Raw genomic sequence first — 20,156 nt, forward strand, 5'->3', positions numbered from 1 at the left:
TTGGGGAAGTAATGTGAAATGTGGAAAAAGGGAGTCACAGTTGCCCTGTGTGTGTGTATGTGTGTGTGTGTGTGTGGGGGGGTCAGCTGGGTCTTTGGCTGTCTGTTCAGAGGGGTCAAGCACTAGATTCCACTGCTGCAGCAAAGCATGTAATGGACTTTTTGGCAGCTTGGCAGACACACATGCACATGCAGATACACACACACACACACACACACACACACACACACACACACACACACACAGAGAGAGACCAACACACACACACTTCTAATTCATCCCTCCCTCTTTGACTGTCCCTCAATCTCAAAACTCATTTTAGCATGATCGGCATGCTGCGTTCAAAGGAGTGTGAAACAAGTCTCTGTAACAGAAGTATGTATGAGCATAGATGCAAGACCTTCATAACATCTGTGTGTGTGTGTGTGTGTGTGTGTGTGTGTGTGTGTGTGTGTGTGTTTAGCATTGTTGTATCTGAAAGTCGGTTCATTGGTGAGTCTGTGCGTGCGTGTGTGTGTGTGTGTGTGTGTGTGTGTGTGTATATAGACATAATGTCTGATGCCAATCCAGTCGAGTATTTTCCACCCGCTTCTGCTTGGTCACACAGACTCAAAGCAGTGCTCTCTGCCTGCTCCTGTGTTAATTAGACCTTTCAGTGATACCCTGTCATTCGGCTCTTAGAGAGGAAGAGAGAGCGACCAAGAGGGAGAGAGAGAGAAAACGGGAAGGAGGAAGAGAAAGGAGATATGTGGGCGACGAGGAATCTGTGAGATGAACTCAAGCTGTGCCTTTGTCCTTGGCCATCATTTGCAGTACATTTCAAATTGGACACCTGGTAACCTGCAATCAGCCAAACAGCAAGAGGTCAAGTCAGGGAGAAAGAGTCATGAAGATACATAAAGGATTTCCTTCTGACTGCATCCAGGAAAGCCCCTCAGCCCAGCCTTGCCATACACAGAGAAAGAAAGGGCAGATACGAGTGTGGGTGATAGAGAGAAACAGAGAGAGAGAGAGAGAGATAAAAAGAGCTGTTCCTTATTTGGCGGGCCTCAGCATTTCCACGGTACTCCGATAAGGGCGACCACAGATTTGCTTTTCTCCTGCTGGTGGGAGCCTTAAGCAAACACCAGTTCCTGGGCAGCCACAGGTCGGCCATTGTGCTCCCCGTACCGTCACGTCCTCCTCACCCCACAGAGAACGCAGGGTTGCAGAACAACAGAACAGCACACAGAGACCATGAGTGGGGCGGAGGGGAGTTGTGGTGTTGGGTTGAAAGGCTTGTGATGGGTGGGGTTCTGTTCTTTCATGCTGAAGCATTATATTTTTATTGATCAGGGTGTCCTGACTATCCATTTGAAAATGTTAATTGAGAAGGATTAAATGGAGATTTCAGAGGGATGACCCTTGTTAATGGAGGGATGACCCCGTTAGTAGGCAAATCAGCTTTCAAGGAAGTTCTAAAAAAAAAATTAACCAACAAGCATGTAATCCTGTGAATTTGTTTTTGTGAGGACAGTAAAGTTCCCTGTTGGGTTACCTGTACAGATAAGACTTGCACTTTGTTGCTGAGGGCGGTCTGCTCTTGAACTTGATGTGTTTGTAGGAGTGGCATGTGTTTAAAAGAGTTGATTTATGAACCAACCAAACCAAACCGTCACTGAAGACATTAGAGAAGGACAGAACGTGGGGGGAAGTGGCTTCTCTGCACATATCCGGTCAGGCTTGTATTTCTCTGTCTCTGGACACTTCAGAGGAGCGTGGTAGGTCAGACTAGCTGGTGTATTTGAGCTCCAGCAGTCTGTTGTCTTTCCTTTGGGACAGTCATCTCACATCTTTTTCTTCCTATTGCGCCGACCTCTGAACTCTGTGTTGAATTGAACTTCCTGTGTCACGCAAACAGGAAGTCTGGTTGACGGCGCTAATCTTGGCTGCCATAGTAACGCTGATTATTGGATGAATCACGGCTTTTTTTAGCCGACTGCTTTGGCTTTGTGATTTTGGCCTCTTTCTCTGTTGTTCTTTATTTGGTAAAAGATGAACACAGACTGCCATGATCTGATGTCTCTCACAAACTATCATTGAGTAACTGAGTGCCACATGTGTGGCTGTTTGTTTTGCTGGGCTGTGTGTTTGTTACCTGACTGGCCATTTTTTTCTTCTTCCCTGAGGCCTGGAATTTAATTATCGTCAGTCTGCGGTCCTATTCACGATTGTGACAGGGTCCAGGGTGTGTCGCCCAGCCCAGCCCAGCCCAGCCGGGAGTGAGAGGGACCGGGGTGTGTCGCCTCTTAAAGAGCCATTAGTAAGCTTTCACTGATGAAGACGTAAAAGCAGGGAGGGTGTATGTGTGGGTGTGTGTTTCTGAATGTGTATATCAGCCTCTGTCTACTGCGGACACTCCTAACACAGTGTGGAGTCTCTGCAGTCTGGATGGGGGGTTGTGTGTGTGTGTGTGTGTGTGTGTGTGTTGGTGAGAGAGAGACTACCTCTTTGTTCTGAAGTTAACTTAATTTACTGGCCTAGATATTACTCCCCTTCTTTTGTGTTGGGGGCTGCACATGCATTTGTGTCCAATTAGGTTTCTTAGAAGGTACAGGCCACATCAATAGCAACTCATGATGTTTTTGCATGTCTTCATGTGTGTAAGTAGGAGTGAATGTGACTGGGTGTGACATTCGAATGTTCTGTGTTGAGAGTGGTGGTGTGCGTTCACTCCATGTTCACTCTAGAGAGAGCTGCCACTGTCTGTTGTTCTGCCGCAAACCTCGGACTCCTCATATTCTCACATCTAATCACATTGCTCTTTTCACCTTCACATCACCTAAAGGTCTTTCTCTCACACATGCTTCCCTCTGTCACTGAGATATAATTGGCACTGTATTGACCTGCATCAACCAGCACTGGCTCCAACCAGCTCTGTGGTTATCTTGCTTATGGAGATAGCTGTGATGACTGTCCTGTCAGAAGTATTTGGAGTATCTAAATGGCTTGTGTGGTATGTAAAAAGGTCCGTCACCTACTGCTGCACAAGTTACCATCACAGAGTAGGGCCGTAGAGGCCAAAACCAATTAAGATGACTGCCTGGTTAAATTACATGATCTAGTACTTTGTGAGTGTGTACATCACCTGGTTTTCGTTTTTTTTTTTTTTTTTACACTAAAGTTTTTAGTGTTGAAACTTGAACTTGAAACTTGAACTTGAAATTCCCTTGGATTTTGTAGGGTAAGGGGGTTGGTCTTGCATGATCTCAGATGTAGCGACATAAAAAGTAATGTTGAAACTGACTCCCACTACACTGGCTGTTTGGCTGAGCCTGTGTGGTCCGGCATGGTGAGGCGTGGCAGCCATGCTCCGGCGGTTACACACTCCTCCACCTCGCAGGCCACGCCTGCTCACAGCATTAGGTCACTCCATCGAAATGCCCCGAGGAACGCAGTGAACTCCTTAGACATGCGGTGGAGAAACCCACTGGCATGTACCCCCCCCCCCCCCCACCTCTCTCTCTCTCTCTCTCTCTCTCTCTGTCACACACAAACACACACATATATATATATATACACACACACACACATTCACACAAGGGGCCTTTCTCTGGTGAGACTACGCCATCCAGCGTCTTTATGACCCTTTTAAAGTTTCAGCATAAAAGTAGTTACATCTGATTTAATCACAAAAATGTGGCCATTTTCGCTTTTGGAACTTCGGCTCCTTCATGCACTTCCAGGCAGTGCCACTAGCGTAGATAATCACCACGATGCGCTCCACATAAAAGTGTGTTAGAAAAGTGTGTCGCCATGAATGAACGCCTCATTCGCTTTGAGATTGACATCTGCAAGATGCAGCCAGTCCGCTATCCAGTGACAAAAGCTAAGTAGCCTTTTCATGCCGAATCTGGACCCACACCGATGCGCTAAAAACACACAGAGAGAGAGAGAACGTGTGTGTGTGTGTGTGTGTGTGTGTGTGTGTGTGTGTGTGTGTGTGTGTGTGTGTAAGTCTGTGTGTGTGTTGTGTGTTGTGTGTGTGTTTGAGAGCAGTGTATCATATCAGCCAAGCCTTCTGTGGTCAGAATCTCCCACCCCTGCTTTAGATGGACCATCCCCATACGTGTGTGAGTAGGCGGACTCTGTGTCAAAGCCAGTGAGTCGGTCACTGTGGTGAGCCAGTGGAGTGACGTAAGCAGTGTGTGTCTGAACCAATAGGGTGTTCCTGGAAAGAGAAGGCCTTCTGTATCGCACCTCTAGAGTCTCAGTCTCTTTCTCACACACAGACACTCACACACACTCACACACACTCACACACACTCACACACACTCACACACACTCACACACACACACTCACACACACTCACACACACTCACAAACACACACTCACACACACTCACACACACTCACACACACTCACAAACACACACACACGCACGCACACACACACTCTCACTCTCACTCTCATATGCCACTGTTGGCGTTTGAACAACATAGAGCTCTGTATAAGGGGTTCTCTATAAGGGCTGAAATGCTCCTGTTTTGAAAAAGTATTGCGCATAAAGCTGTGTGGGAACATGTCGACTTTGGTCCGTGCGCTGCTTAAGTGTGCCATCAGGCTTAAGAGTGGAGGAAAGTACTGACATAAGAGAGTCTTTGGGTATTGCCCAACTTGTCTGTAGATGATTGCTGAATTTTGTGATTATGGTCTTTAAATGATGATTGATACCATGGACTGTATCTGGTGTATTGCATTTTAATCCTGCCACAAAAGATTAGGGGATGACCATAAGAGCTTAGTTGTGTGTGGGTGTGTCAGCAGATAGTTGACAGACACTTCTTGTCTCTAGATGACAGTCGTTTCTTTCTGTGTTGAGTCTATGATTATTGATCAGATATCATACCCCTGGAGAATAGCTGGTGGTGGAAGGTCATGCTCCTCTGTTAATCTGCTCTGCTCTTTGTCTCCCGTGCGCAGATGGATGGAGGCATGTTTGGACGAGGAGCTTCCCCCAACCACAGAGCTGGAGGAGGGGCTGCGCAACGGCGTCTACCTGGCCAAGCTGGGCAACTTCTTCGCACCACAGACCGTCTCCCTCAAGAAGATCTACGATCGTGAGCAGACGCGCTACAAGGTACACACTGTGGGGATGCCCACATTGTGGCATTCTGGCAGCATCACTGGCCAATAAGGGGATTTTTTTTACTTTTATTTTTAAAAGTCAGGAAACAGAGAAAAAAAGGTTTCACATTACTGACATTTGCCCACTTAGTGGGTTATTGTGGCTGGTTCTTTTCATTTTCATTGCAGTTTTAAATGGCCATTTACTGTAACATGGACAATGGTGAGACAATACCTGATACTGCAGCAGAGGTCACTGCAGCGCTGATGTAGATCTTTGCTGATCTCTAGCATGTTTTTATTTGTCTATCATATCCTCTATCTATCTATCTATCCATCTTACGGTGTCTCTTTCTCATGTTTGTGTTTTGATCCCCAGGCTACAGGGCTCCATTTCAGACACACTGATAATGTGATCCAGTGGCTCAACGCCATGAGTGCCAAAGGCCTGCCAAAGGTGAGTGGAATCATGGGAAATACGCGTGAAAAACATCCGGGAGTCACCCACCCAACTCCTCACACAATAGGTGTTGCTCTCACGGTTCTGTAAACAAAGAAAAGCTGGAGACCTTTTAGAACGCTGGGAAATTGGAAAGGATTCTAGAATTCTCTCAGACGTATCCTCCCCACCTCTCACAAGCTGAACTTTATGTAGAATTCTTTGGTGGTCTTCAGTGTAGTGGTATTATGCTGTAGGGCTTTGGCAGTACACACTCAGTGATAGAGTGAGTGAGGATGTACTACTGTTAGGTGTTGCATCATTAAAGCTCTGTTGTTGTTGTTGTTGTTGTTGTTGTTGTTGTTTTCCCCCCACAGATTTTCTATCCTGAGACGACAGACATTTACGACAGGAAGAACATGCCCCGCTGCATCTACTGTATCCATGCACTCAGGTACTAGGGGTGGGGTGGGGTGGGGTGGTGTGTCAACATACAAGTACGGCATCTTTGTGTGTGTGTGTGTGTGTGTGTGTGTGTGTGTGTGTGTGTGTGTGTGTGCGCCCCAAGGTGAACATGCTTGGCAAGTGGGTGTGAATTCCAGAGAAATGTGAAATGGGTGCTGGTCTCTGAGTCATACTCCACTCAAAGTGGAGATGCAGATACAGAGCAGAGCTGGAGTGTGTGTGTGTGTGTGTGTGTGTGTGTGTGTGTGTGTGTGTGTGTGTGTGTGTGTGTTTGACCGCGTGTGTGTCCAGCGACTACTGGGCTGTGTTAAAGAGAGTTCCACAGCAGAGTAGCACTACACTGTCAGCTCCAGACTGTGCTTGTGTTAGAGACACATTTTTATCTTTATCTTTTCCATAATCTCTCCTCTCTGTACTCCTTTCATTCACTTGTCTTGTATTTTCTTTTCTCCTCCTCTTCCCTTCTCTATCTAAGGTCTCCTCTGGTCATATACTCATCCTCTGTTCTTTTCTCCCCAGTCTGTACCTGTTCAAGCTGGGTCTGGCTCCACAGATCCAGGACCTCTATGGGAAGGTGGACTTTACAGGTGAGTGAGCTGAGCCAACCTGGTACGTCCTCTGGCTAACTTTGTGTGTGTGTGTGTGTGTGTGTGTGTGTGTGTGTGTGTGTGTGTGTGTGAGAGAGAGTGAGTTTGTGTGTGTGTGTATGTGTGGTGCTGGAGACGCAGCAGTCAATGTGAAAGTCATTAGTGACTGTGTGAGTGTTTCCTGTTGTTCAGAGCTGCCCGCTTGTGGCCTGCCAATCCCAGCAGTCCGGGGAGGGAATTCTCCCAACACACTCCTGCACAGAAACACATACACATACACACAAAGACACACACACACACACACACACACACACACAGAATTCAGTTATGAAGCACAGGGGAACACACACACACACACACACACACACACACACACACACACACAGAATTCAGTTATGAAGCACAGGGGAACACACACACACACACAATATACATGTGCAAACACAGAGTGAGACTGAACAATACCCATGCTCTGCTCTGACCTCCAAGTTGCACAGTTCTACTCTATATCCCAGCCCAGATTAGAGCTTTGAACAGGACATAGTTCTCAAAGTTTAATGAATCTGACATAGCTCTGTTTTCCAGCCCCCTTCCCCCATTACAGCCCCCCCCCCTCCTCCACTTCCCCAGATTGTATAGGACTACAGAGGCCTGGTTTCCCTCTGTCAACAGGCCTTTACACAACAGCCCCACTGTGGGCTACAGATAGCGCCTACTGTAGGGAAAGCAAGAATGATATTCCCATTAGAGTCTCACACACACACCACACACTACCTACACACACACACACACACACACACACACACCACACACCACCTACACCCACACACACCATATACACACACACTCATACGCTCGACACACTTACAAGATACACTCACACACTCATACACACACACACACACAGACACACACACACACTACCAAGCTCTCTCTTCCTGCCTCTGTTATTTTCATTCATCCACTTCCTCTATCTTTCCCCCTCTCCCTCTCTCTCTCTCCCTTTCTCTTCCCTCTCGTCTCCTGTCTGGCTCTCAGAGGAGGAGATTAACAACATGAAGAGTGAGCTGGAGAAGTATGGGATCCAGATGCCGGCCTTCAGTAAGATTGGAGGCATCCTGGCCAACGAGCTGTCTGTGGACGAAGCTGCCTGTGAGTCCTGCCCCTCTGCCCCTCTGCCTTCTCCCACAAACACACAGGGATGCCGCGGAATAGCAGTTATGCCCTAATGGCCGTGTTGACATAAACATAGCTTTGCGTTTCATGAGCTCTCAAATGACACATTGGCCATAGCTGCATCAGGGTTTGTTTATGAATACTTGAGTTCCTCCCGGTTGAGGCATAACTGCATCAGAGCACAGCTGACCTCATCATTGTGCGTGAGGGTCACCAAAATATGCAGGTTTTTTATCAAATCTCTGGTCCACACTGATGATTAGAGTTTGACCTTCATCACAGGAGTGATGCTGATGACCTTTAAGTGTGGCGTTTGGTATTGGTCACTCTACATCCTGACATTCTTGCGCTTAGGTTTACTAGCGTGCTCACTCGAAGCTCTTGCAGTCGTCTCACAGTATGAAGACAACTTAAGGCTATGAGAAACCTGCTGAGTCATGCCAGGCTCTAAACCTGCTGAGTCATGCCAGGCTCTAAACCTGCTGAGTCATGCCAGGCTCTAAAGTCTCTTGTACCTTTGACCTTTGACCTCTGCAGTGCACGCAGCAGTCATCGCCATCAACGAGGCCATCGACCAGGGGGTGCCCGAGGGCACGATGGCCGCCATGCGCAACCCCAACGCCATGCTGCTCTGCCTGGACGAGAGCACCGCCCAACACTACCAGGACACGCTCTGCCAGGCCAAGGCCCAGAAGGTGGAGAACGCACGCAAGCGGGTAGGTGGAGGCTCCAACATGGTGTCCTAACAGGAGCTTTCTCAGAGGGCAGATGGAGACGTAGGTGTCTCATAAGTTTGGACTCCTGTAATGCCTTAGTGCGTTGGGTGATGATGGGCCAAAAAGTTTGTCATTCATCTTGTCATTACGTTTTATGAAGTTACGTGAACGGTTTAAGAGTGATAGAAAGTTGTGGGCAGAACTATTCTCTGTATGCATCCCCTATCACAAACAAGGCTCTACTCTCCTGTGTGTCTGTGTCTCTGTCTGTGTCTGTGTCTGTGTCTGTGTCTGTGTCTGTGTGCGCGCGCAATTTAGATTGGGGAGAATGCAGACGCAGAGAGGGATGTTTATGAAGAGCTTCTTACACAGGCTGAAATCCAAGGCAATGTCAACAAAGTCAACTGTAAGCCAATCTCCCTTCATCTGAGCAATAATATTTATGTTCTTCTGTGCCTTCCCTATACAGTGTAATAACCTCTCCTCTTCCTAGCTGTCAACATACAACCTCTTTCTTGCAATGAAAACATAAAAACATCCATCAGTCTTTCTCTCAGTCTACTGATGGGTGTATTTATGAATATATCTCTGAAATATTTATTGGTTCATGAATATATCTCTCAAATATATCTCTGTTTATGCATATATCTCTGTTTATGAATATCTCTCAAATACATATCTGTTTATGAGCATATCTCTGTTTATGAATATATCTCTGTTTATGAATATTTCTCTCAAATAAATCTCTGTTCATAAGTATATCTCTAAACATCAGTCTGTCTCTCTGCTGATCTCTCCCCTTCATTGCATGGGATGCTATGGCTGTGATCTCGTCTCCAGTGGCAAACGCCCTGAGTGCAGCAGAGCAGGCCCTGCTGGGGGGCAACGAGGACGGGCTGTATGAGGCACTCCGCGCCCAGGCTTTGGGCCTAAAGAACCTGAACAGCCAGAATAAGGGCTGGTACTTCAAAGAACTGATGGCAGCACGGGAGCTCAAGGAACAGGTGAGACGAATGTTGTAGCGAGATGAATGCAAAAAACATTCATAAAGTAGGTAGCTGTTACTTGCCATGTTAAAAAAATAAATCTTCGAAGATCATGTAATAGGTTGTAAGGCTGCAGTCTATCTGTAGTGTTGTATTTTCAGGCCACACATGTAAAGTTTTATCTAGCCTCTATTCTCATTCAATTCTCATTTTCCTGTACCCAGAATTCCCCAGGAGAGGCACTTACAAAGGAAGAGTTACAGAATGGAGTAGATGTGTCCAATGAGGTCGCATCAGCATACCAGAAAAGTAAGAGTTCCTACAGTGTGTTACGCTTGAATGAAAGAAAGAATCAAATTGGAATTATGTCAAATCAACTCAGATTCACTGAAGTGTGTGTGTGTGTGTGTGTGTGTGTGTGTGTGTGTGTGTGTGTGTGTGTGTGTGTGTGTGTGTGTGTGTGCAGTGTTGGAGGCAGTAGATAAGATCAATGCTGCGATCAGGGCGGGTGTGGCCGAGGACACCGTGAAGGAGCTGATGAACCCAGACGCCCAGCTGCCTCAGGTCCACCAAAGCGCTGCAGAGCTCTACCAGAGAGAGCTGAGCAGTCTACAGCAGCAGAGCGCAGAGGTACACACACACACTCACGCACTCTCTCACACGCATGCACCCACATACAATAGCACACACACTCACAAACTCATGTGCACACTTACACACACAAATATAGACATACACACAGATATGCACACACAAACACATGTGCACACATACACTAACACACACACACAGACAAACATGCACATGTACACACAAACACATGCACACACATACAATAACACACACCACAAAGACACACACACACACACATTCACACACTCACTCATAGATTTTTCACAAATACACACAAATATACTAAACACACTCGCTGAAATGCAGACTTGCCTGTACTAGTGTGAGAGCCAATCTACTGCCAAGTCACACACACACACCCACCCACCCACACACACACACACACACACACACACAGTGCAGTAAAGTGGTGTTGATGCAGTATTACTGCTGTATCCTCAGGGCTCGCTCACACACCCGGAGCTGCTGGTTGCCGTGGAGATGCTGTCGTCCGTGGTGCTGATAAACGGTGCCTTGGATGTAGGCGACCGCGCCGCCATGTGGAGACAGCTGTCCAGCGCCGTCACCGGCCTCAGCAACGTGGAAGATGAGTACGCTCAGAGGTGAGAGGTTAATGTGTGTGTGGGTGTGTGTGTGTGTGTGTGTGTGTGTGTGTGTGTGTGTGTGTGTGTGTGAGAGGGAGAGAGAGAGAATTCTCAGTGGTAAATGTGTGTGTGTGTGTGTGTGTGAAAGAGAGATAGAATTCTCAGAGGTTAATGTGTGTGTGTGTGTGTGTGTGTGTTAGAGAGTGAGAGAGAGAGAGAGTTTGCTCAGAGTTGTCTGTGTGTGTGTGTGTGTGTGTGTGTGTGTGTGTGTGTGTGTGTGTGTGTGTGTGGCATGTGCTGGTCACAGGAAGAAGAGTCCCAGGCAGATAAAGCATAACTCGCCTTCTCTTAATGAACTCAGAAGGCAGCTGTCACTGTGCCAGAGCACACACACACACACACACACACACACACACACACACACACACACACACACACACACACACACACACACACACACACACTAACCCTGCCCATAATAGAGATGGAGAGAGCAGGCATTCAGTGTGTTGGAAAGTGGCCATCAGTGGCCTCTGAAGTCAAGACAATGGCCCTGTCTTGTCCTGCCACTGTGAGTGCACACTCATCCTGTCACTCACTCATCCTCTCACTCACTCATCCTGTCACTCACTCATCCTGTCACTCACTCATCCTCTCACTCACTCATCCTGTCACTCACTCATCCCGTCACTCACTCATCCCGTCACTCACTACTTCTGTCACAGTGAGTGCACACTGCTCCCCTGACCGGTCTCCTGAGCTCCTTGCTAGCCACCCAGCCCCCGCAGCCTCAGTGTTGTCTGTAGCGTCCTAACCCCCCCCCCCCCCCCCCCCCCCCCCACCCCCCTCAGGACGTGCTGTGCTAATGCAGTTACTGCAAATCAAATCAAGGCCGGCTCCTCAGGAACACCAGAGTCTGATCACGGCTAGGAAACAGGAGGGAAGGACACCCAATCAGTGACAGTGAAGATCCGCATGAAAACAAATGGGTTTAGCTTTTCATCCTTTGTCCTCCTGTTTTCCCCTGCCCTATCGCTGGTTTGTTTTCCCTCTGTCATCTTATCATGTCCATGTGTTCATTGTGACCTCTCTCTGCCACCTCTGATCCCTTTCATCCCTCTCTCCCTCCACTCCACCCCTCTCCTTTCTCTTTCTCTCTCTCCCTCCACCTTTCTCTCTGCCTCTGTCTCTCTCCCTCTCCAACCCTCTCTCTCCGTCCACCTCTCTCTCTCTGTCTGTCTCCCTCTCAGGTACATGGATGAGCTGATGCGTTTAAAGGCAGCGGGTCGTGAGGATGGTAATGAGTACCTGACCTGGAACGACATCCAGGCCTGTGTGGACCAGGTCAACGGCACGGTCCAGGAGGAGCACGAGAGTGAGTCTCAGCCCTGGGCCCTCAGCACTCTGTGTCTAAATGTTGTCCACACCCTCAATGATTCATATTAGATAAGACATTATTAGGTAGATGAAATAAGGTACCTCCATCAGTATGCCTCATACAGCCACTCTGTCCCACACTGGAATGCACAGGACCGCAAAAAAGATCTCTCACACTATACCCTACCAACCCTTTACACCTCACACACTCAGTCTTCTATCCTAGAACCTGATGATGTCTTCAGTGGATTAGTTTTACCATTTTAGCGTAGCGCTACTGAGGCGCATTCACCAGGCTCATCAACTGCATCCACGTAGTCATAGTGAAAGGGAAATACTTCCTCAAAGCCACTCCCCACAGCTCACTGATTGGTAGAGATCCTTCATACCTCAAAGGCTCTCCCCAGTTAAGTTTCATCTGGCTTGTTGAGCAGTGCTGGTTTACCATCATGTGAATGGATACTCAAGGTGTGTGTGTGTGTGTGTGTGTGTGTGTGTGTGTGTGCGTGTGTCTCTCCGTGCGTGTGTCTCTCCGTGCGTGTGTCTCTCCGTGCGTGTGTCTGTCCGCGTGTGTGTGTGTGTGTCTGTCTGTGTGTGTGTGTGTCTGTTCGTGTGTTGGTGTCTGTCTGTGTGTGTGTGTGTGCCTCTCCACGTGTGTGTCTGTCCGTGTGTGTCTGTCGCTTGTCTCTGTGCGTCTGTCGTCCCGTGTGTGTGTGTGTGTGTCTGTCTGTGCGCATGTCTCTGTGCGTGTGTCTGTCCGTGTGTGTGTCTATCTGTGCGTGTGTCTCTACGTGCGTATGTCTGTCCGTCTGGTGTCTGTCCGTGCGTGTGTCTGTCCGTGCGTGTGTCTGTCCGTGCTTGTGTCTATCTGTGCGCGTATCTCACCATGTGTGTGTGTGTGTGTCCGTGCGTATGTGTGTCCATGTGTAGGGATTGCTGCAATCGGACAGATAAACGAGGCTCTGGATGGGAGCGACCTGGAGAGCACGTTGGGGGCGCTGCAGCACCCAGCAGCCAAGCTGACCGATGTAGACCCCTCTCTGGCTCAGCACTACTACGATCTGCTGCTTCAGGCCAGGAGGGAGAAAGCCCATGTAAGAGACACACACACTCACACACTTTCATTCTTTCTCTCTCTCTCTCCCCCCCCCCTTCTCTCTAACTAACTCAAACTTTCTCTTTCACACACACACACACACACACACACACACACACACACGATGTGCATCGAGTCCACGATAGGTTATTCAATTATTCAGTGAGGGTTGGCTGTAAGACTACAGCAAGTGTATTGTGAAAGTAGTACAACCTTTCCTTGTGTGTGTATAGTGCCGTCTCACTCCACAAATAAATACCAACATTATTCAGTGTGCATATCAGTGCCACAAATGAATCATTACTGCAGACAACAATAGCAATATAATTATTCGAAGTGAGTAAGCTAAGTATCCCATTTTCAGACAAACACTCTCTCTCTCTCTTTTTTCTTCTTCTTCTTCTTCTCCTCTCTCACACCAACACACACACACTCATTCACTCACTCATCATCAACCCACCACACATCACCTTCTGTCTCCCTGTGTCTCTCTTCCTCTCCCTGTATGTCTCTCTTCCTCTGCCTGTCTGTCTCTCCCCTGTGTCTCTCATCCTCTCCCTGTCTGTCTCCCCAGGTATCTCTTCCTCTCCCTGTCTGTCTCTCGTCCTCTCCCTGTCTGTCTCCCTGTGTCTCTCTTCCTCTCCCTGTCTGTCTCCCTGTGTCTCTCTTCCTCTCCCTGTCTGTCTCTTCCTCTCCCTGTCTGTCTCCCTGTGTCTCTCTTCCTCTCCCTGTCTCTCCCCTGTGTCTCTCTTCCTCTCCCTGTCTGTCTCCCTGTGTCTCTCTTCCTCTCCCTGTCTGTCTCCCTGTGTCTCTCTTCCTCTCCCTGTCTGTCTCCCTGTGTCTCTCTTCCTCTCCCTGTCTGTCTCCCTGTGTCTCTCTTCCTCTCCCTGTGTCTCTCGTCCTCTCCCTGTCTGTCTCCCTGTGTCTCTCGTCCTCTCCCTGATTGTCTCCTTATGTCAGTCTCATGGTGACTGTTGTTGGCTGATGTAATTCCCTAGAAGTAGACATTAGCACAGGATTAGACATCAACCTTCGTATTAACTCAAGACGTGAAGGGCCGAGAAGGAACAAGTGAGGAGGAGGGGAATAGAATGTTCTAGAATGGTGTGTGTGTGTGTGTGTGTGTGTGTGTGTGTGTGTGTGTGTGTGTGTGTGTGTGAGAGAGAGAGAGAGAGCAGGAGGTGGCTAGATAGTCAGGGCAGCCAGATAGTCAGGGCAGCCAGGCCGACCATGTGACTCAGAGTCTCTCCCTCATGACTGCAGCAGCCGGGTGATGTCATAGTGTGTGTTTCGGGTGTGTGTGAGTGTGTGATTATCCTCATGTCTCACACACTGTCTGGAGTTCTCAATCCCTCTCTTCTTCTGCCCCACCCTCTCTGTGCTGTCTGTGCCCTTTCTTTCTCTCCATCCCTCTTTCTCTCTCCTTCAATCCTTCTCATTGTCATTTTTTGCCTGCGATCTGATCAACTTTGTATAAAATGTAAGAACAGCTTGACTATAATGACAACGTATAGTTTTATCAGACATCATTTTTACGGGCCACTTTGAGGGCAGTAAAATGACTTGTCTGTGGTGTGGTGTAGGCCTTGCACAGAGACTGACTCTGTAGAGCTGAACAGCACAGTAGCGTTGGTGTGTGTGTGTGTGTGTGTGTGTGTGTGTGTGTGTGTGTACTGCATTTTCTCTCAGGGATTGCCTTTCTCAGTGAGCCTCTGTGCATACGTCAGTTAGCGAGCGCGTGTGAGTGTTTCCTGTCAGTGTCAAACTAAATACTGCAGGTGTGTGTGTGTTCAAGCAGGCGATGGAAGCTCTGGTTGACCACAGAGAGAGTCTGAGCGGGGTCACATCTACATTCACAGGCACACACACACACACACACATGCGCGCACACACATACATAAACACACAGACACACACACGCACACGCACACGCACATTCAGACATATAGTGGTTGCTCTGTATTAGGCAGTTTTATAAAGCAGTGTCTCTCGGTATGTCAGGGAGTGGTGTGTGTGTGTGTGTGTGTGTGTGTGTGTGTGTGTGTGTGTGTGTGTGTGTGTGTGTGTGTGTGTGTGTGTGTGTGTGGGAGAGCTTAGTGGGCTGATCTTCATTTCTTGACTGGAGTGTTTCCATCTCCTTCTGACGTCCAATGCTGATGTATTCTCAAGCTAGAGACGGCGGTAATAAAGTCTGTGTGTTTTCCGTTGGCTGGCTGGCCCATTTGGGCTCAGTCTCGCATTGGCTTCTCCTCATGGCTACTATCTCTCACTCTCATCTCCTGCTGACTACGAGACAACCAAACCTCAACTCCTCTAATGTGTGTAAAAACACGTGCGCACACACAGACACACACACACACACACACACACACACACACACACAGACAAACACACACACACACACACACACACACAGACAAACACACACACAGACACACACAGACACACACACACACAGACACACACACACACACAGACACACACACACACACAGACACACACACACACACAGACACACACACACACACATACACACAGACACACACACACACACACACACACACACACACACACACACACACACACACACACAGACACACACAGACACACACAGACACACACAGACACACACAGACACACACAGACACACACACACACACACACACACACACACACACACACACACAGGATTTTGATGCCCATTTTGTGCCAGGGCCTGTTTTCAGCATCAGTCTAAACAAATAAAGGCCAAAGAAAGCAAAGCTATTTCCTGTGTGATCATTTACACAGGAATAGGAAATCACCGTGGCCATGACTCCCTCGCTGCCTTAAAAGGGCAAAGAACGAGATCCCAAACAACTGGGCTGCTTCTGTGACGCTTGTTTTTTAGGCACTTATTTTCGGTAGTTATGTGTGTTGACAAGGAACCTGTGTGTGCGTGTGTGTGTGTGTGAATGTGTGCATGTGTCCGTAAATGTGTGTGTGTATGGGGGAGGGAAATTCTTCAGTGTTGGTGAGGCAATTGAGTGAAACAGGAAGTGGGTTTAAAGGATGTGTGTGTGGTGTGTAGAGCCCTCCTTAGAGGGCTCTAGTTTGCTCAAGGTCATGTTAGGTGTGGGTTGTGTTGTGTATTAATGTCGTGGAATAACTAAACAGACCTAGAAGCCATAGACTGGTCGTGGCAAGAGGCCTGTCATAAGGCCAGGCAAATAAGAAGTAACGAGCACTGTAGATTATCGAAGATTGTCTCTGTTGTGTTCTCTTATTTTTGCTACCTTCACTTAAGCCATCCTTATCTTTATTTAGTTTTCTCGCTCTATCTCTCTCTCTCTCTCTTTTCCTTCTCCCCATACTTTTCTGCACCTCTGCAGAAGAAGGGGGAGGTACAGTGTGTAGTCTGTCCTGTCAGCCAATCGGCAGCCAGAGATGAAAGCTCCGGAAAGGGGCTCGGCGTGTTAAGACATGCCTCACAGCTCCCCTGTGGGCTGCAATGCGCTACTGCATCCAAACTCACCACCCACACACTGGTGTATCTCTCACTCATCTGATAAACACCTGCCCCATATTTACGTCTCCCATTAGAACACACAAGAGGTGAAAAAGATGGAACTGTCTCTGATTACAGTCAAAATGGCCAAGAGTTTGTTTTTGTTGTGTTTTCGTTGTTGGGAACTTAAAATGCTCTATTGCATGGCTCCACATTGGTGTGTGGGTGTTTTTGTTTTCCTGTTTATGTTGTCAGTCATTATCAGCTTTAGACAGGGTTGAATGACAGTCGGTGAAGTCTATGGTTAAGGACTGCATGCCTGCTGCCAGCTTAGATTCTGACTAAGACTCAGCTTTTGTGTTTGAAAGGACGATGGCGCCATCTAGTGTTCAGATGGCTTCATTACAGTGTGTGGTTGATGGGGCTGCAGATCTAGGCCTGAGCGTGTGTGTGTTCATAGATGCTAGGACAAAATCATCAGTGTCTTATATCTCATTTTTCACTTATTGCCAATATTCATTCAACCATCAACCCACCCGTCTGTTCACCGATCCAACTCTCAATTTTTAATTTAACTAATTTAACTTAAGCTATCTGCTAATAGTCCTGTTGCTTTGAAAGTTATTTTGTTGCTATAATAATAGATTAACTTAATAACCATGTATTTCTGTGTGTATATATGTGTGTGTGTGTGTGTGTGTGTGTGTGTGTGTGTGTGTGTGTCTACATGCCTGTGTGTGTGTGTGTGTGTGTGTGTGTGTGTGTGTGTGTGTGTGTGTGTGTGTGTGTGTGCGCACGCACGTATGCGTGTTTCTACAGGAGACACAGGACCCCTCAGCAGTGCTTTGGCTGGATGAGATCCAGGATGCCATCCTGCGAGCCAATCAGGAGACTCAGGAAGCCCTGCATTGTAAGTACTAGAAGACCCCCTCCTAAATACCAAATCAAAGCCACCGCCTTCTCCCCAGTAACAGCAGACCTCATCCCTCATATCCAGCCATAAGCAACGCTTGTGAGAGTGTTCCTGGTCTGCCATACAATCTTTTGAACCGTTTTTTAAAATAACCTAATCTGGTCAATATGTCCACTCTGCCCTTGTGTGTGTGTGTGTGTGTGACTGTTTGATGAGGACAACAGTTATGTGCTAAATAGAGATGTTCTGAACTTTCTGAGCAGACACACATTTGCACTAAAAAGGGGGGTCTGGTTCATGAGGCTCGGAGTGCCTTTGAAGGTGGCTAGCAAAGAGATGCTAAACTGCATAGCCTTTTGTTCAGCGCTCTCATTAGCTATCTGACTCACCTGCCTTCCTCTTTGTGATGATCTGCTCTGGTTATAAATAGAATCTGCAATTATTCACTTCACTCTCACGTCTTCCATCTTTTTTGAGACATTAAAGTCATGTTTGATGGTTTAAGTACAGACGTGGGCAAAATTGTTGGTACCCTTCCGTTACAGGAAGAAAAAGACACAATGTTCACTGATATAACTTGGAACTGACTAAATTAATAATGAATAAAAATGTTCTGAAAATGAACTAATGAAAATCAGACATTGCTTTTAAATTTTGGTTCAATGGAATAATAATTTAAAAAAAACTGGCCTGGACAAAAATGATGGTACCCCTAGAAAAGATTATTTGACCATAGGGACATTCCAGGTGTCTTCAAACTTGTAATCAGTCAGTCTGCCTTTTTAAAGGGTGAAAAGTAGTCACTGTGATGATTTGGTATCATCGTGTGTACCACACTGAACATGGACCACAGAAAGCTAAGGACAGAGTTGTCTCAGGAGAAAATTATAGACGAGCATGTTAAAGGCAAAGACTATAAAACCATCTCCAAGCAGCTTGATATTCCTGTGACTACAGCTGCACATATTATTCAGAAGTTTCAGGTCCAGGGGGCTGTAGCCAACCTCCCTGGATGTGGGAGAGCCCTTTGGGCAGATAAGACAACTGGAGCTAGTCAGTTTCAAATTATTTCAGTGACCATTGTGGGTCTTTCTTTTTTAAACGGAAGGGGACCAACAATTTTGTCCACGTCTGTAGGTGCTCTATTAGGTCTTAGGACATTTCATCTAGTCAGTTGGCTGTCATGTGTTTTTATGCATGGGGTGTATTTATGGGAGGGTGTATTTCTATTTCCCCCACAGTGCACCGTATTGAGGGAAGTATATTTTGATCCTGAGTTGAACTCTTGACTTTTAGAGTGAAAAGTGTCATATTCTAGCTTTTAAGTTGCACTTCCTGTTTTTACTAAATTGAAACTGTCTCTCTCTAAACCTGCTTAAGCCCATGTACCACTGCAAGTATGTATTGAATGTACTTTAATACAAGATTGACTAAATTAACGACCCTCCCCCCTGCAGTCTCCAAGGCCATCCAGGCCATCAATGAGGCGGTGGACAGCGGGGACTCGGTGCAGACTCTGGCTGCCCTCAGATCACCGGCGGCAGGACTGTACGGGTTGACGAGCGAGTGTGCCCCCACCTACCAGACGGACCTGGCCAAGATCAAAGAGGACAAGAAGGAGGGTAAGATAGTGCAGAGCACGATGGCAGGCTGCTACAATGTGACCTTTTAAAATATCTTAGCATATGTAATATTCTTATAATGTGGGGTGGTTATGTGGCATTATGGCTTTAGAACTTCTTACTTCTAAAACGACTGGCTTTTTTGTGTGATCCATTATGCCTGTTATGCTCGGTGGTTGTTTATTTTTTTTTAGCCTCAGCCTGCTTCAGTGGGCCTAGGATGTCATATGGGAACAAAATAAACACATTTTCTTTAACACAAATTTGATAATTGATGTACCCTCTCCAAAGCGACTGTATTTTGTCCTTGCCACACTGAAAATGAACCGTGTTTTGTATGGTCTTTAGCTGATGCAGAATGTCCATGAATTGTGTGTGTGTGTGTGTGTGTGTGTAAAACTCTCTTTTTTTGTTCCTCAGGTGCTAATGATAGTGAATGGGTGCAACATTGGGTGAAAGGTGGACACAATTACTACTACAACCTGCAGACAGGGGAGGGCAGCTGGCAGGAGCCCAAAAACTTTGTTCAGAACAACACCCTACTCAACAAGGAGGACATTCAGGTAGGCGCTCACAGGAACACTGGGTTATCTCTGCTGTCGCCAGTCATTCAAAGTCAGTCCGTCAAAGTCAGTCCGTCATCATTATTCATGCTAGCTAGTAAGTTAGCTAACTCATTAGCTTGCTAACTCATTAGTTTGCTTGCATGTCATGAGGCTGGTTTTGTGTAAGCCTGTAAGTAATTCTGAATCAAATTAGCTTAATTAAATGAGTAAGTTAGTGAGTGAGTTAGCTAGTATATTGTTGGACTAGTTTTGTGTAAGACAGAATTGGCTCTGCTGAGCCACCGTTATGGATGTGGAGATGCATTAAGCAAATGGAGAGAGCTGCTGAGTGGAGTCTAGGTGAGGGACTGTCTATGTGTAGGTGTTTGGTATTGATTAAAAAGAAGGCCTTAATTGTCCC

The 20,156-nt window shown here is 47.1% G+C and overlaps 1 protein-coding gene across 1 annotated transcript in view; it reads left to right on the forward strand.

Annotated features, from left to right (window-relative positions):
- Window positions 1-20,156, forward strand: part of iqgap1 (IQ motif containing GTPase activating protein 1) — a 47,906-nt gene that overhangs the window by 14,267 nt on the left and 13,483 nt on the right. Inside the window, exons 3-18 of the mRNA XM_080843054.1 lie at window positions 4,966-5,122; window positions 5,489-5,566; window positions 5,926-6,002; window positions 6,533-6,600; window positions 7,639-7,752; window positions 8,314-8,492; window positions 8,811-8,898; window positions 9,333-9,496; window positions 9,703-9,787; window positions 9,945-10,108; window positions 10,553-10,713; window positions 11,946-12,070; window positions 13,003-13,166; window positions 17,475-17,565; window positions 19,026-19,190; window positions 19,611-19,753. Of these exons, the coding sequence (XP_080699180.1) occupies window positions 4,966-5,122; window positions 5,489-5,566; window positions 5,926-6,002; window positions 6,533-6,600; window positions 7,639-7,752; window positions 8,314-8,492; window positions 8,811-8,898; window positions 9,333-9,496; window positions 9,703-9,787; window positions 9,945-10,108; window positions 10,553-10,713; window positions 11,946-12,070; window positions 13,003-13,166; window positions 17,475-17,565; window positions 19,026-19,190; window positions 19,611-19,753 (2,023 nt within the window). The remainder of the gene's footprint in view (window positions 1-4,965; window positions 5,123-5,488; window positions 5,567-5,925; window positions 6,003-6,532; window positions 6,601-7,638; window positions 7,753-8,313; window positions 8,493-8,810; window positions 8,899-9,332; window positions 9,497-9,702; window positions 9,788-9,944; window positions 10,109-10,552; window positions 10,714-11,945; window positions 12,071-13,002; window positions 13,167-17,474; window positions 17,566-19,025; window positions 19,191-19,610; window positions 19,754-20,156) is intronic.

The sequence above is a fragment of the Sprattus sprattus genome, assembly GCF_963457725.1.
Source record: "Sprattus sprattus genome assembly, chromosome: 8".
In the NCBI taxonomy this organism is placed as follows: Eukaryota; Metazoa; Chordata; class Actinopteri; order Clupeiformes; family Clupeidae; genus Sprattus; species Sprattus sprattus.